This window comes from Hevea brasiliensis, chromosome 15, assembly GCF_030052815.1.
Source record: "Hevea brasiliensis isolate MT/VB/25A 57/8 chromosome 15, ASM3005281v1, whole genome shotgun sequence".
NCBI lineage: Eukaryota > Viridiplantae > Streptophyta > Magnoliopsida > Malpighiales > Euphorbiaceae > Hevea > Hevea brasiliensis.
In genome coordinates this window covers 50,674,253-50,691,333 of record NC_079507.1, presented here as the reverse complement: position 1 = coordinate 50,691,333, position 17,081 = coordinate 50,674,253, and the positions used below count along the sequence as shown (strand labels likewise).

At 37.5% G+C, this 17,081-nt stretch overlaps 1 protein-coding gene across 1 annotated transcript; it reads left to right on the top strand.

The window, feature by feature from the left end:
* Positions 1-242: 242 nt before the first annotated feature.
* Positions 243-1,933, top strand: LOC110660892 (AT-hook motif nuclear-localized protein 23-like). The gene has a single exon (XM_021819331.2). The coding sequence runs from the start codon at positions 629-631 to the stop codon at positions 1,526-1,528; it is 900 nt and encodes a 299-aa protein (XP_021675023.1). The 5' UTR covers positions 243-628; the 3' UTR covers positions 1,529-1,933.
* Positions 1,934-17,081: the final 15,148 nt, after the last annotated feature.

The window sequence follows — 17,081 nt, the reverse complement described above, 5'->3', positions numbered from 1 at the left end:
TTATTTTCAATAAATTATTTTTTTTAAATTAAATTTTAGTATAAAATACTGAATTATACTAGTTTAATGAGAATATCAAAATTAATTAGATAATTTATAATTTTATTTATTTATTTATTCTAGAGAGTTGACAAAGTTTGTATGGAAGAGTGACGAGGGTTCCTTCCAGCCTCTTACATTTGTGGAAACAAGTTAAAGAATTTATCAAGAAATTATTCTTCTGTAGATATATATTTAAAACTTTTGGGTTGTGAGAGACAAATGACTGCGTTTTGAGTCTCTCTCTCTCTCTTCTGCAAACACCATAACCATCTCTTCCTCTGCACTCAATCCCTTCTCCCCTTTCTTGTTTTTTCCATTCAAAAATATTTATTCGTATGTGTCCTCTCTGTTCAAATCTTTTTCTTCGTCTGCTGGAGCTGCCTTTCCCTTTTCTTTTTTTTTTTTTTTCTTGAATTTTTATTTTATTCATAATTTCCCTTTCCTCCTCCCTACAACATAGTTTATATATATAATATATATTAAACAAACAAACCCATAAAGAGTTTTTAATCATCTAAAATATTGTTTTTTTTTTTAAATCATATTTCCTTGGTTTTCTGTTTTCTTTCCTTTTGATATTGTTGGCATGGCCGGTTTGGATTTAGGTACTACTTCTCGTTACGTTCACCAGCTCCACCACAGACCTGACCTCCACCTTCACCGCCAGCATGACCCTGAAGACCACGATCCCAATTGCCAAGGAGGCGGCGGTGTTGCTGCTCATTTCTCCGCTGACCACCAGCAGCAACAACATGAAGACGCTTCCCACCAAGGCCTTGACCTTGTTGCAGCGGCTGCAAACTCAGGACCTGAGGACATCGTCGCTCGCCGACCCAGAGGTCGCCCACCCGGTTCCAAGAATAAACCTAAACCTCCGGTCATCATTACTCGGGAAAGCGCCAATACGCTGCGAGCTCACCTTCTTGAAGTAGGAAGTGGATGCGATGTGTTTGAGTGCATCGCTAACTACGCCAGCAGACGGCAGCGCGGGATTTGTGTACTCAGCGGTGCTGGAACCGTAACTAATGTTACCATCAGGCAACCAGCTGCTGCGGGAGCTATTGTGACTCTTCATGGCAGATTTGAGATCTTATCTTTGTCTGGATCGTTCCTGCCCCCTCCAGCCCCACCTGGAGCAACTAGTCTAACAATCTTCCTTGCTGGTGGGCAAGGGCAGGTGGTGGGAGGAAGCGTTGTGGGGGAGTTGACGGCAGCAGGGCCGGTGATAGTCATCGCAGCATCGTTCACAAACGTGGCATATGAGAGGCTGCCTTTGGAAGAGGATGAGCAACTGCAGATGCAAAGCGGTGGTGGTAGTGGTGGAGGTGGAAGTGGCGATGGAGGAGTTGGGAACAACCCATTCCCTGATGGGGCAGCAACATCAGGTGGGCTACCCTTCTTTAATTTGCCGCTGACTATGCCGCCGAACGTCCAGTTGCCAGTGGATGGATGGACAGGGAATTCAGGCAGTAGGGCTGCTTTCTGAGACATCTTTGGGTTTGCTCTGATGATTTTGTGGGAAGTGATCTATGAGTTATTATGGACAGCCAAATTTATGGCTTTGGTTGGATTTAAGCAGTTTAAAGTGGGCGAGAGATCATGGGCTCTTTGGATCATAAAGGTCAGATTAATTTCATGGATTTCTTGTTCTCGCCATCATCACCACCGCCATGTTTCTTCTTCCTCTTCTTCTACATCTTCCATCTTCTGTGATGTTTTTAGGTTTTTTCTTATTCCTTTTGCTTATGTCTTCTTCTTTCTAGTTTTTAGGCTTATCTCTATGTTCTTTTTTTTTTTTTGGGAAATATATTGTCTTCTTCTTCACTGTGGAACTAATCTCCTTTTTTTCTTTATAATTAAGAAATGGTTTGAGGATGTATTATTCACTATATATATGTTCATTGAAAACTATATTAATTTATCACTGAACTTCACTTATATTAAAACATCAACTAGGGTTTTCTTTCTTTTCCTCTCTTCCAGTAATCCTTCCTACTGGATCTCACCTATAGCTAGGTCTCAACCACTTCCTCTTTTCTGCTATAATTTCTTCTCTCAAAAGAAAAATAGAACTTTACTTTTTTTTTTTTTTTGCCCTACCAACACTTAGATATGAAGTTTTTGAAGTAAACCTTGAAGGGATAGCAATTTTTTTTGTTTTTTTGGTATTGTTTTTCGGTAGGGAATAAATATGACTATCAATTAAAAGAAAAATAGTAAGAATTTTAATATAATTACAAATGGGGATTCCTAGTCTCTCTTTCAGCAAGAGTTCCTTTTTAAGTTGAGGCTGATTTTCTTGATGTTCTTCTCTTTGGAATCAGCTCTAGCCAAATAGTTTTCTGAACTAACTAGTATTCCAGTCTTCAAAAATCTTTTTCTTTCTTTGAAGTAAATAAAGAAAGACTACATATATCAAAAATCCAAGCAGTTTAATTTGTCCATTGGCAACTAGCTGGTATTAAACTACACTCCTCTCTAGGATATATAATAATTTACAGACTACGGAATTAATTAATAAATTAATACACCCACTTGATTATAGATGGGCCTATATTCCCTTCGATACATAACAACTGCATATTAAATTTATATCTACTTGATAAAAAAAATTTACAACTTTTAGGTGCTTTGCCTACATTTTGTGAGAATATCTAGACACCCAATTGGGAAGAGGTGAGCACCAGAGAATTTGCGTTCTTATTTTCATCACTCTTCATTGTCTTCTTCATGCTGTATATAAAGCTAATGAACTTACAGACAGCAAACCAGATAATCTATTCTATTTGAGGGAGGATATGCAGATTAGGGCAAAGAATGTGTAGTGTCGTTTCTCCAACTAAGAAGGAAGAATGCATATGCATGTTTACTTCCTTAAAGCATAGCTTTCACCTCCGGAAATACATTGGAAATTCTGCAAATGCATGCTGTTTCCCTTTTTTTTTAAAGAGAGAGAGAGAGAGAGAGAGAGAGAGAGAGAGAGAACTGATTAGAATTCGGTTTGATATCGTAATCTGACAGCCACAGAGAGAAGGTGAACACCACTAAGCCAAAACTGATCATAGGTTGATTGTTCTTTCCCTTTATTTATTTATAGACTAAGCTAGTTTGTCATAGCCACAATAACTTTCATCCTCTTCAAAGGAAGTCTTCAGCTCTTTACTGGTAAATTAGGGCGAATACAAACATTCTCTTGATGACTTTAGCTAGTTTTTCCGGGGAGGAGGATGCATGGAGTTAAATATTGTAAAGAAGTAATGTCAACTGATCACTTTATTCTTTATTTTGGGATCGTTCATTTTGTCATTATAATAGGTTTCAAGGATGATTGATGAAGTGCTTGCCTTGCATCCATTGAAACTCATAATGCTTAATCTTTGCGGAATTGCATTTGATTCCTTAATGCGCGCCTATAAGTTTACAATATGCTCATAATTATTCTATCTACTGCTTTTTAGATCACCCAAAATGTTGTTAAAGATTTGCATTAGCCATTTGTGATAATGATTCTGAGCTAACTTACGGTGAAATAAATTAAGTTGGTCACAGTTGATGATTATTGGCTTAATTTCTTTAGAAATTCTTTTGATATCAATGGGTTATTTGTAGATTTTCCTTCTCTTAAAATACCTGATCCTCAACCTCCTTTTTTTTTTTTTTTTTTTTTGAGCTTCTTGAAATGAGTCAGTATATTTAGCTCTAGCCGCTGTATGGTGATCATATATGCCATTTGCTTGATCTAGAACCAGTTGATTATTAGATCATAATCACAGCTAAAGAATTATGCATGTTATATAAAATTTTTGTAAGATTGGTTTCAATACAAAATTAACATAGCAATATATATATATATATATATATATATATATATATATATATATATATATATAGCTAGAATATGGATTAATGTATATAGGCATATATTACTGGACGGATGTTGATAGCAAATAATTTCAGGTGAGAGTCATGAGTTCAATACCTAAGATCTTCCTGTAAGTACTAGTAAAGTGGGATCATGATGGAAATTAACTAGAGTTGAAATGAGGTTAAGTATAGGCTTCACTAATTAAAAGTTAAAAGGTTGATATCATAATTGGAAAGCCCTGTGTGCTTCCTATTCCTTGTGGGATAAATGTTTCTGTATTCCTAAATTCAAAACAACCAAGGACTACTAGCTAGATTCCGTTTAATTTACTATAATTAACTTGTAATTACTGTTATAGCTGATGAGACGATGACAATGAGGATGGTACTAAGGCTTCGTTTATTTTGTAAAAAATATTTTTTTTTTTATTTTTTAACATTTGAAGTATTTATAAAAAATATTATTCTAATCTAAAGAGAAATTAAATCAAAAGATAAAATTATTTTCTAAATTTTAATAATTTTTTTAAAATATAAAAATATTTATATATACATAAAATAAATATATATTATTAATTTAATATTATAATCAAATAATAAAAAATATTTACTATATAAACGTAGCCTAAGAAGAAATAGTTTGAGACAACTTGAAAGGTGGTTAGCACATAAAGAAACTGGGCTTACCAAAATAAAATTATAAAGTAAGGGCAAGTGTGGTGGAGAAAAATATTAAGAAAACCCTATGACCTGACCAAGTCATAAGGTGACAATATATAATATAAAATTATGCCTATGCCTATTACTATATCTTTGGTTCTAAGCTGTCATCACCTTACGGATAATTAATCAAAGAGCAGTTGAATTTAATATTGTTACAAGAAAGCTTTTGTTTTATGCTCTTATTTTAAATTTGTGAAACCCGCTGTCAAGAGTCCTATGTCCAAAAAAAAATAATGAATTTATGAGAATTAAATATCAATTAATTAATTAATTATTTCTAACTTTTTACCCATGATTAATCCAAGTTCAATTACGTCCAATTTTTATATTATGATCTGTTGCTTCTAACTCATTCATTCACACCCTTTTAATTCAGTGACATAGTATTAGAGCAGGTCAGATGCGATTTCATTAAGTTTTCATTCAATTCAGTTCAAATTTGGTTTTCTGATATAGGAATCCTAATAGGTTTATAAGAGTTAAAGGCGAATTAATTAATTAATTGATTCTTGATGTAGGAATTAATAATAATATGGTTTATAAGAGTAAAAAACAACCAACTAATTAATTAGTTTTCAGTGTAGGAATTCTAACTGTGTTTATAAGAGTTAATGGCCAACTAATTAATTAATTAGTTCTCTTTCTTTCTTTTTCCTTTTCTCCTTTCATTTCCTCTCTTCATTATATTAATTATCGAGTGTTTCTTTGATATCTAAAACATGATTTAAAACATGATTTTTATTGATTAAATAATTCCCAATTACAATCAAGATACTTGCATTTTAAAAATATTTAATCACACAGCAATTGCAATATCTAAAACATGTTAAACATGATTTAGACATGAAATAATGTTTTTTTTTAATTAAATGAAGATATTATTGATTAGTATAATTTTCGGGCTGTACAGCGGAAGATAACCCTCTCCATTTTTATACCTCTCCATTAAAGATGAATAACCCTAAAATAATTAGATAAAGAGAATCAAACTCAAGATTTTCTCACTTTCAATATTTTAAAAGTAAAAAAAAAATCAACAAACATAAAATAATGATTTTGGATAAATATAGTTTAGAAATTATTATGTTGTTTTCTGATATCTTATAAGCAGTAGTGCTCATAATTAAGATCCAAATTATCATGATTAACATTGAGAAGCTTTTGTACTTCCCATTTCCACATATGATGATGTTTAGTTGTTCTCACCATTTTTCTTTATTAAACAAACTACAAAGTCTAAAATTTCAAACTCGCGAACAATCTAATATATAATTGTTGAAAACTAGACTTTATCTTTCTAAACATTCTATATATATATATATATATATATATATATATATATATATATATATATATATATATATAAAACATTGAGCATATGGCAACAGCGTAAAGCACCAAGATATTGGATATATAATTGATAAATTAATTAAGACAATGGAGGGTGATGCAAGAAAAGAGAACAAAAGAACAAAAAAAAAGCACCATGTTGGGTGGTGGTAGCTAGCAATGCAACCTTTCTTCACACTTATTTATAATTTCATTTCTATATGCTACCAATCCGATTCCGTTGTTGCCATTGTAATGAATATATATAAATAATTTTGGAAGAAAAGCTCAAATTTTTCCCTAAATTTTAGTTTGTATCCAAATCAGTTTTTTTTTTTTTCAAATTAACTACACTTTTATATTAAATTCAAATAAGTGCAATTTTTTTTCTAAAAATTAAAACTAAATGTTTAAATTTTTTATTAATAAAATATTCATTTTGATATTTTAAATATTAAAGAATATTTATTATTTTTAATCAAAATAAAAATTGAAGAAAAAATAAGAACAACAATATCAAACCCGCTAGAAAACAAATCAATTTAATCCAAATTAATATCAAACCCTTCTTCTTCCTCTCAGCCCCCTTTCGATTCTCCTCTTCCACCCTTAATTCTAGCGTCAACGAGCCACACGCCATCGCCAAGCAACAACTGATGGATGTAGCAAGTGGCCAAAACCACACAGATGGACCAGCTCTAATCCCCCGCTCCTATGCTGGTGATTGTAGTTAATTGGTGGTGGTCATGGTTGTAATCGAGTGGTGATGGTAGAAGTAATGCAGTAACTAAGTGGCAATAGTAACGGCAGTGTTCAAATAGTGGTGACTATAGTGGTAACTATAGTGGTAACAAGGTGTGGTGGCTGTAGTGGTAACAGGATGATGATGATAATGGTAGTAATGTCGGTGGCTAAGTGGTAGTAGGGTGGTAATAGCGGTGGGGAGACAATGGTGGTGGTAGCGGTGATGGTAATAGTAACTATTTATTAGAAAGGCAGTTGTTAGCTGCCACTTATTTTGCATTTATTTAAGGCATTTATTTAGGAATTTTTGTGTACATATCTGTTCTAACCTTTTATTGTATGATTCTGATACAATTTTGGTAGTTTAGCTTGATTATGAACCTATTTGTTAGCTGTAATTTTTTATATATATCTTTGATTTCTGGGGCAATAAAGATCAGAATTCTTATTACAAAATTTCTTAGTTCTTTTACATGGTATCAGAGCCATGGCTGATGAAAAGAAAAATGAGAGTTCTGGATCAGGGAAGAAAACTTCTAGTTCTTACACACTGAATTCGAATGATAACCCAGGTAACTTGATTACCCAAGTTCAGTTGAAGGGCGAGAATTACGAAGAATGGGCGCGAGCTATGCGGATTGCATTGTGGGCCAAAAAGAAATATGGTTTTATTGATGGATCTGTCAAGCAACCAGCAGATGACTCACTGGAACTCGAAGATTGGTGGACGGTTAACTCTATGCTGGTTTCTTGGGTGTTTAACACCATTGAACCGACGCTTTGCTTGACCATCTCTCACATGGAGAATGTAAAGGATCTGTGGGAGGATATTAAACAGAGGTTCTCGATTGGGAATGGTCCACGAATACTGTGACACCCCTTACCCGTGTACAGTATACCCGAGTAAGTAATGCCACACGGTGTACTAGTACACTCTAATATACCTTAATTAATTTATACCATGCTTGTGAATATAATTTATGAAATATAGTTTATTCTAGCCATTTATCAAAAGTATTATTTATTTGAGGTTCCGAAGATTTTAAAGAAAATCCGGCGGAGTACCGGCTAAAAATGGAGAAAACAGTTCTTCGGAACCTGTTAAAAACACTTCCAATATTTGTATTCCATCATCTCAAACTCCAATATCCAAAATCTCAACAATATTTCTTAATTTCAGTTCTCAATAACCTTTTCATTTCTCAAACATCCATTTCTCATAATACTCATATACAAGCAATAAATAAATGCTCAAATTTTGCATTCATAGTCATGACTTTCATTATTTACATGAACATCAAAATATATTACATAAGTTCAAATACATATGAGAAAGTAAAAATTTGCTACACAATATCAAAATGACACCTAGTGTCCTACCAATGCACTGCAGAAGTTGAGGTGACAAGGACACTGTGCAGAACTGCAGGATGGACTCACCCAGTCTGTGGTCTACTGGGCTCTCGATCGGGATCTCCAGAACCTACGCGTGGCAAAAGCAACGCGCTAAGCAATAATGCTTAGTGGTGCAATAATATAATAAAAGAAAATAGCAAGAAAATAAATGTGTATAGAATGTGTATGCTTTCTTTGTTTGGTGTTGGTATATTCGTTATTTCATTAACTTTGTTCACTTTTATTCATTTGTTTGCCCCAAGTAACCTACACTAGACGACTGGACTGGATAACGGGTAAACTGGCACTGGGTACCTAGTACCTCGGGCCGTCACACCATCGGTTACATATGCATCTCCCGGTGTGAGCGGCTAACAATGTCAGAATAGTATCAGGCACAAGGCCAAGTCTCAATACAAAGTCAGAATGGCTAAAAGCCATGAAATCACAGAATGGCATATTGCCATGTGCAGTACTGCTAACTGAACCCTATTGGCATGCCAAACTATCCAAACCAATCATGTTAGGTATACTAGGGCATTGGAAACTTTTAAATTCTTCAATTTGTGAATTTCATGTTTTGGTGTTACTATTCACCTCATTGGTCAACAAAAATGTTGACTTTTGGATAGAAAATATGTACATTGACTTTGGCACTCCCAACATACCACATTTTGTATTTAAAACTTGTTGGCATTAAGCGTTAATACCATTTCTAAGCATTAAACCAAAGGAGCAGATTTTTCAGATTTTGTACCATAACTTTACTGTTCCATTTGGAACTGTTACAGTGAAAATTTGAGGAATTGGTAAACATAAAAGTTGTTCCTTATTTTGTCTAGTTGAATTTCCTTTTTTGAATCACTCCATTTGGAGTTTTTTAGCTCCAGATATGGTCCAAAAACCACAGGCCGGATTACCATTCTGCAGAAATTACTATATCTACAGTAACATGAACAGTGATTTCCACTGCCATTTGGGTTAGGTTCTGGCCATAATTTGGGGTAGGTTCCTTCATGAAAGTTGTTTGTCTATGTCTTAACTTGTTGCTGTAAAAATTTCAGGTCAATTGACCATATCTACAGTGAGTTATGGCCAAATGAACAGTTACTGTTCATTTGGTCAATTCTGCAGAATCAGTTACAGGGTATCCGGATTGGGGCCAAGTTTTGGTCCTCTTGCTTTGGTCTTTTGGGCATGGTTTCTTCAGCAAAAATGTGCCATTATAAGCCTAGTTTCATGTCCAATTGGCCAAACACCAATTGGACTAACACAGCCAAAGTTATGGCTGTGTAATTGGACTGAAATTTCAGTCCATTGCTGCTGTCCTAGGGCAGCCTGCAACTTCACTTTGCAATCCTATTTTTCAGTCCATTTTATGGTCAACTTACCTAAAATGGTCATTAATTGACCATTAAAATGTTCTCTAATAATTTCCTAAACCAAGTTTACATTTTGCTCACAAAACCCTAATTCAAATTCATGTTTTATACAATTTACCTTAGTTAGCTTTTAATTCATTATTCTTGTGTTTATAAACTTCCAACATAATTCTAGTTCACTTCAAGCTCATCAAAAACACTCCCTCCTATTCCATAGCTAGGGCAGCCGAAATTTATGTACTCATACATATGAGTTTTTGTTCATTTAAATTACAATTCTTACTAAGTTTCAAGTCCCAAACCATGAAAATAAAGAGTTTTGAGGATATAAATACACTAACCTCTTGTAGGCAGATTTTTCCCAAGTTAAATCTTCACTTTCCTTCACTTTCTAGGCTGCCAAACACTTCCCCAAGAGGTGTGGTTAAGTTTTAATGAAGGGGTTTAGGGTTTAGTGGTGGAAACAAAGGAGAAAGGGAGCTTGCTTGATTGAACATCAATGGAGGGAGGAAGGAAGAAGTTTCGGCTGCACTTGAGGAGAGAGGGATGGCTGCTAGTTTTTTTAATGAATTTAGTCTTCATTTAGTCTTTTTATTAGTTAGTCAAATGATAGCTCAATTGTGATTGGTCATAATTTATAAATGACATCATTAAGATGTCATAAATGAGCTTTTCTTTGTTTTTTCTTTTCTTTTCTCCACTACTCATTTTCAATTTAATTTCTAGTAATGTTTATTCATATTTTATGTCATATTAATTATTTACTCAACTGGACAAGTCGGCCAAAAATCACCTCTGAAGGCGAAATGACCAAAATACCCTCCGTTTGGCTGAACGGGTCAAAATTGTCTGTACCAATTAAAAAATTTTTCTAGGTATTTTCTTGGCATTCTAATGCCATGGGAACCTCAATAACCCTTCTATGGAGTCCCAAAAATTATTTTATAATTTTTCCTCCGGGTCTAAGGCTCCTCGTTGCGAGAACCGCAACTTCCCTCTGGTTACCCATCGCTAGGGCACCGGCTCGTTTAACTTGGTTGTATTTTATTTCTAAAATTTTTACTAAATTTTTCTTATTAATATTTGAGATAATTATGATTCCCAACTTTAGTTTAAATATTTTTCCGGACGTTCTAGCTGTCCGGACCGACACCGGTCACCGGAACAGTAGAATGTACGGAGTTGGTACAGGGAGGGTGTTATAACTCTTCCCCTCTAATTTAAATTTCGTCCTCGAAATTTACCTGATGCAAACAGTTGAGGGAACTATTGCCTCATCGTCTCTTCACTTTCCCAAGTTGCCTCCTAGGTGTTGTGGTGCCTCCAAAGCACTTTCACCAATGGAATTTGCTTGTTTCTCAACTATTTCACTTCCCGAGCCAAGATCCGTAGAGGTTCTTCTTCGTATATCAAATCCGGCTGTATTTCAATTTCTTCTCTGGAGATGACATGTGAAGGATCTGAGCGGTATCTTCTAAGCATAGACACGTGGAACACATTGTGGATCTTGTCTAGCTCTGGTGGTAAAGCTAGCCTATAGGCCACTGGACCCACACGTTCAATGACTTCATATGGGCCAATGAACCTAAGGCTCAACTTACCTTTTCTTCCAAACCTCAACACTTTCTTCCATGGTGACACCTTGAGGAACACTTTGTCGCCAACCACATATTCTATTTCTTTTCTCTTCAGGTCGGCATAAGATTTACATGCATGCGAGGCAACCTTGATTTGCTTTGATTTGTTTCACTTTCTCCTCGATCTGTTTCACCGTGTCAGCCCCACCGCTTGTCTTCGCCAATTCAGTCCAAAGACCTGAGTTCTACATTTTCTCCCATACAAGGCTTCATATGGGGCCATTTGAATGCTAGCTTGATAGCTATTGTTGTATGCAAACTCTGCCATGGGAGGTATCTATCCCAACTTCCTCAAACTCAATGACACAACTCCTCAAAGATATCCTCAAGGACTGACATATATTTCATGTTATTGTTATCATTTCAATTCAATATTTGTATCAATTTCATTGGTTTCAATTATTTACAGATTACTCTTTCAGATTGCCCATCCGTCGAGGATGGAAAGTCATCTTTGAAGTGGAGTTGTGTACCCAAGGACTCATGCAACTTCTTCCAAAATCTCGATGTAAACCTTGGGTCTCGATCGATATGATGGAAAGTGGAATTCCATGTAGTCTAACTATCTCAGCGATATACAATTACGCTAACTTCTCCGGTGAGTAGTCGGTCTAATGGCGAGAAAGTGTCTTGACTTTGTCAATCTATCAACTATCACCCATCTTGCATCATGTTTCTTAGGGTGAGAGGCGGACCACTCACAAAATCCATGGTGACCGATCCCATTTCCATTCGGTATGCGTATAGGTCAGAGCAAACCCGATGGAACTTGATGTTCGCCTTGACTTGCGACATGTCAAGCATTTAGTCACATAGTCACTATATCCCTCTTCATACTGTGCCACCAATATCAAGCTTGAGATCATGATACATCTTTGTACTTCACGGTGCATAGCATATACACCGATGTGTGCCTCTTTTAGAATCTGGCCTTGATTCCCCATCATCCAGTACACACAGTCTTCCTTTGTAATCTGAGACACCCATCCGCTTTCACCTCATAGTCGATTGCTTTTCCCTCCAAATTTTGCTCATAATAGCCATCGACTTCTCATCTACCTTCTCGCCCATCTAAAATCTGCTGTGAGTTTGGCCTCACTTGCAACTTAGCCAAAATAGCTCCATCTCGAATCAAAGTTAGACGGGCATTCAATGATCTCAAAGTGTCATGGATTTTCTGCTCAAGGCATCAAGAACTACATTTGCCTTCCTGGATGGTAGTCAATTACACAATCATAATCCTTTAGGAACTCAATCCATCGCCTGTCTAAGGTTGAGCTCCTTCAGGTTGGCAAATATTTCGTGCTTTTGTGGTCCGTAAATGTAGCACTTTTCACCATACAAGTAATGCCTCCATATCTTGAAGCGAAGATAATTGCCGCAAGCTCTAGATCATGGGTAGGGTAGTTCTGTTCATGTGGCCTTAATCGCTCGGGAAGCATAGGCGACCGCCTTCCTCTTGCATCAATACACACCCTAACCCATTATGTGAGGCATCACCAGAGACCACGAAATCCTTTCTCGACACATTGTGTTAACACCGGTGCCTCTGTCAACATAGCCTTCAACTTCTCAAACTGGTCCGACACTTGTCGTTCGATTAAATCGACATTCTTGTGTAATAACTTGGTCATTGGAGCGGCTATTAGGAAAATCCTTCACAAATCTTCTGTAACCCAGCCTGACCCCAAGAAGCTTGACCTCGGTTGTATTCTCGGGAGGCTTCCATTCCATCATCGCTTCTATTTTCTTGGGATCCACCTAATCCCATCGGTCCGATACTATGTGTCCAAGGAATGCAATCTCATTTAACCGTAAGTCACATTTGGACAACTTAGCATACAGCTTCTTTTCTCTTATGGTTTGAAGAACAATCCTCAAATGCTCATCATGTTCTTCCCTGGTCTTGGAATACACCAAAATATCATCAATAAAGACCACTACGAACCGATCTAGGTATGGATGGAAGATACGGTTCATAAGGTCCATGAATGCTGCTGGTGCATTTGTTAGGCCAAAGGGCATCACCAGAAACTCATAATGCCCATACCGGGTCCTGAATGCAGTCTTGGGCACATCTACATCCTTCACCCTCAATCGATGATAAAGCGATTCGAGATCAATCTTAGAAAATACTCCTGCTCCCTTCAACTGATCAAACAGATCATCAATTCTAGGCAACGGATATTTGTTCTTCACAGTCACTTTATTCAACTGCCGGTAATCAATACAAAGCCTCAAAGTCCCATCCTTCTTTTTCACAAACAGCACTGGAGCTCCCCATGGTGACACACTGGGGCGTATGAACCCCTTATCAAGCAACTCTTGCAACTGAGTTTTCAACTCCCTCAATTCAGTGGGTGCCATCCTATAAGGAGCAATGGAAATGGGTCTTTGTGCAGTGTCTCAATAGCAAATTCAACTTCCCTTTCTGGTGGCAAACCAGGCAACTCTTCAGGAAATACCTCTGGGAAGTCTCTTACTGTGGGTATGTCACTCAAATTTGGCTTAGCCTGCCTAGTATCCACCACATGTGCTAGGTAGGCTTCACAGCCTTTTCTCATCATTCTTCTTGCAACTGTGGCTGAGATAACATTGGACAAGAAATCTGTCCTTTCACCCACAACAGTGATCTCATTACCCTCAGAAGTTTTCAAAGAAATTCTCTTCAATTTGCAATCAACTATTGCCTGATGACGTGACAACCAGTCCATTCCCAAAATCACGTCAAACTCGTGGAAGGGCAACTCAATCAGGTCTGCCAAGAATTCACACCCTTGAATCCTTAACGGGCAACCCTTGTACACTTTGTTCACCACTACACTGTGGCCCAATGGGTTAGTGACCAGAATGTCTTGGTCACTCTCCCCTACTAGTATCCCCCTTTCTACGGGTAAGTTGATGCAGATGTATGAATGAGTGGATCCTGGATCCACCAATGCATGCACAGGAGTATTGTAGAGGGAGAACGTACCCCTGATGACATCCGGGGCATCTTGCTCCTCCTGAGCTCTCAAGGCATAAGCTCGCGGGTGGTGCATTATCCGCCTCTCTGCTGGCTCAGATGCAAGCCTCTGTGATGGTCCAACCGCCTCAGATTTACCAGATTTTCTACCTCTCTGTGGTGCAGGAGCAGGTCTGTCTGCTTGTGTTGGAGCAGCTGTAGTAGATCTGCGTGGACAGTTCTTCAATTGATGCTCTGTTGACCCACATCTCAAGCAGGCACCAGTCACTCTCCAACACTCCCCCTTGTGCCATTTCAGACAGTGTGGACATGCAAAAGATGCTGGGGCTGGTCCCTTGAACCCCATCCCTGGAGAGCTGCCCACTGATGGTGTGGACTGACCTCTCCTAGGGGTGAACTGTGGCCTGGGCCCCTGAGACTGACCCTGACCCTGTGGCTGAGCTGAACTCTGTGCAGGAGGACCCTTGAACTTCTTCCCAAATGCAGGAGCTGAACTAGACTGACCTGGGCCCCTCTTCTGTTGTCTTTCCCTTCTAGTCTGCTCACTGATTCTTACTTTTTCAACCTTTATTGCAGCTTCCACTAACTTGGTAAATTCTGTGATTCCCAAGGCAGTGAGCTGGATCTTGATGTTGTCATTTAGTCCCTCTTCAAATCTCTTACATCTTTCAGCTTCATTTGGGACTATCTCCCTTCCATAACGGCTCAATCTTACGAATTCCTTCTCATATTCGGCCACTGACAGCTGTCTCTGCCTCAGGTTAATAAACTCTCTTCTTCTCTCTTCCAGGTATACAGTACCCACATATTTCTTCTTGAATTCAGAGAGGAAGAAGTCCCAAGTTACAGCTTCTGGCTGCACTTCACTGGACACAGTGTCCCACCACTCATATGCATCGTCTTGCAGCAAAGATATGGCAGCTTCCAGGTTTTGCTCTGGAGTGCAGTGGAGTTGTTTTAGGACTCTGCACTGCCTGCTCAACCAATTCTCTACCGCAATGAGAGTCATCTTCTCTCTTACCATAGAAGTCCACTGCCCCAAACTTTCTTAACCTTTCCAGGTGTGATTTCTGCTGTGGAGGTGGTGGTGGTGGTGGTGGTGGTGCTGGCATTACCCTGGCCATTTGTCTAAAGAAGTCGGCCATTTTTTGGAACATGGCCTGTGGAGGCCGAAAGGTGCTCGCTGAGTCAAGGAGCAGATTCTCTCATACCCCCAGTCTCAGCTGCTGCAGGTGGAGCATGACTCTCCACTTCCTCCTCAACAGCTCTCTGAGATGAAGGGTCCATATCCTATTCAAAATAACAAAAACAAACAGATCTGCATTAGTGTCACCTCGACTCTTACAAATGCAATGCATGGTATAGACTCAATCTAGGCCCAGAAACGCCTAAACCGTGCTCTGATACCACTAAATGTGACACCCCTTACCCGTGTACAGTATACCCGAGTAAGTAATGCCACACGGTGTACTGGCACACTCTAAAATACCTTAATTAATTTATACCATGCTTGTGAATATAATTTATGAAATATAGTTTATTCTAGCCATTTATCAACAATATTATTTATTTGAGGTTCCGAAGATTTTAAAGAAAATCCGGCGGAGTACCGGCTAAAAATGGAGAAAACAGTTCTTCGGAACCTGTTAAAAACACTTTCAATATTTGTATTCCATCATCTCAAACTCCAATATCCAAAATCTCAACAATATTTCTTAATTTCAGTTCTCAATAACCTTTTCATTTCTCAAACATCCATTTCTCATAATACTCATATGCAAGCAATAAATAAATGCTCAAATTTTGCATTCATAGTCATGACTTTCATTATTTACATGAACATCAAAATATATTACATAAGTTCAAATACATATGAGAAAGTAAAAATTTGCTACACAATATCAAAATGACACCTAGTGTCCTACCAATGCACTGCAGAAGTTGAGGTGACAAGGACACTGTGCAGAACTGCAGGATGGACTCACCCAGTATGTGGTCTACTGGGCTCTCGATCGGGATCTCCAGAACCTACGCGTGGCAAAAGCAACGCGCTAAGCAATAATGCTTAGTGGTGCAATAATATAATAAAAGAAAATAGCAAGAAAATAAATGTGTATAGAATGTGTATGCTTTCTTTGTTTGGTGTTGGTATATTCGTTATTTCATTAACTTTGTTCACTTTTATTCATTTGTTTGCCCCAAGTAACCTACACTAGACGACTGGACTGGATAATAGGTAAACTGGCACTGGGTACCTAGTACCTCGGGCCGTCACACCATCGGTCACATATGCATCTCCCGGTGTGCAACAGAACACCTAACAAGCTGGAAATAGTATCAGGCACAAGGCCAAGTCTCAATACAAAGTCAGAATGGCTAAAAGCCATGAAATCACAGAATGGCATATCGCCATGTGCAGTACTGCTAACTGAACCCTATTGGCATGCCAAACTATCCAAACCAATCATGTTAGGTATACTAGGGCATTGGAAACTTTTAAATTCTTCAATTTGTGAATTTCATGTTTTGGTGTTACTATTCACCTCATTAGTCAACAAAAATGTTGACTTTTGGATAGAAAATATGTACATTGACTTTGGCACTCCCATCATACCACATTTTGTATTTAAAACTTATTGGCATTAAGCGTTAATACCATTTCTAAGCATTATACCAAAGGAGCAGATTTTTTAGATTTTGTACCATAACTTTACTATTCCATTTGGAACTGTTACAGTGAAAATTTGAGGAATTGGTAAACATAAAAGTTGTTCCTTATTTTGTCTAGTTGAATTTCTTTTTTTGAATCACTCCATTTGGAGTTTTGTAGCTCCAGATATGGTCCAAAAACCACAGCTGGCCGGATTACCATTCTGCAGAAATTACCATATCTACAGTAACATGAACAGTGAATTCCACTGCCATTTGGGTTAGGTTCTGGCCATAATTTGGAGTAGGTTCCTTCATGAAAGTTGTTTGTCTATGTCTTAACTTGTTGCT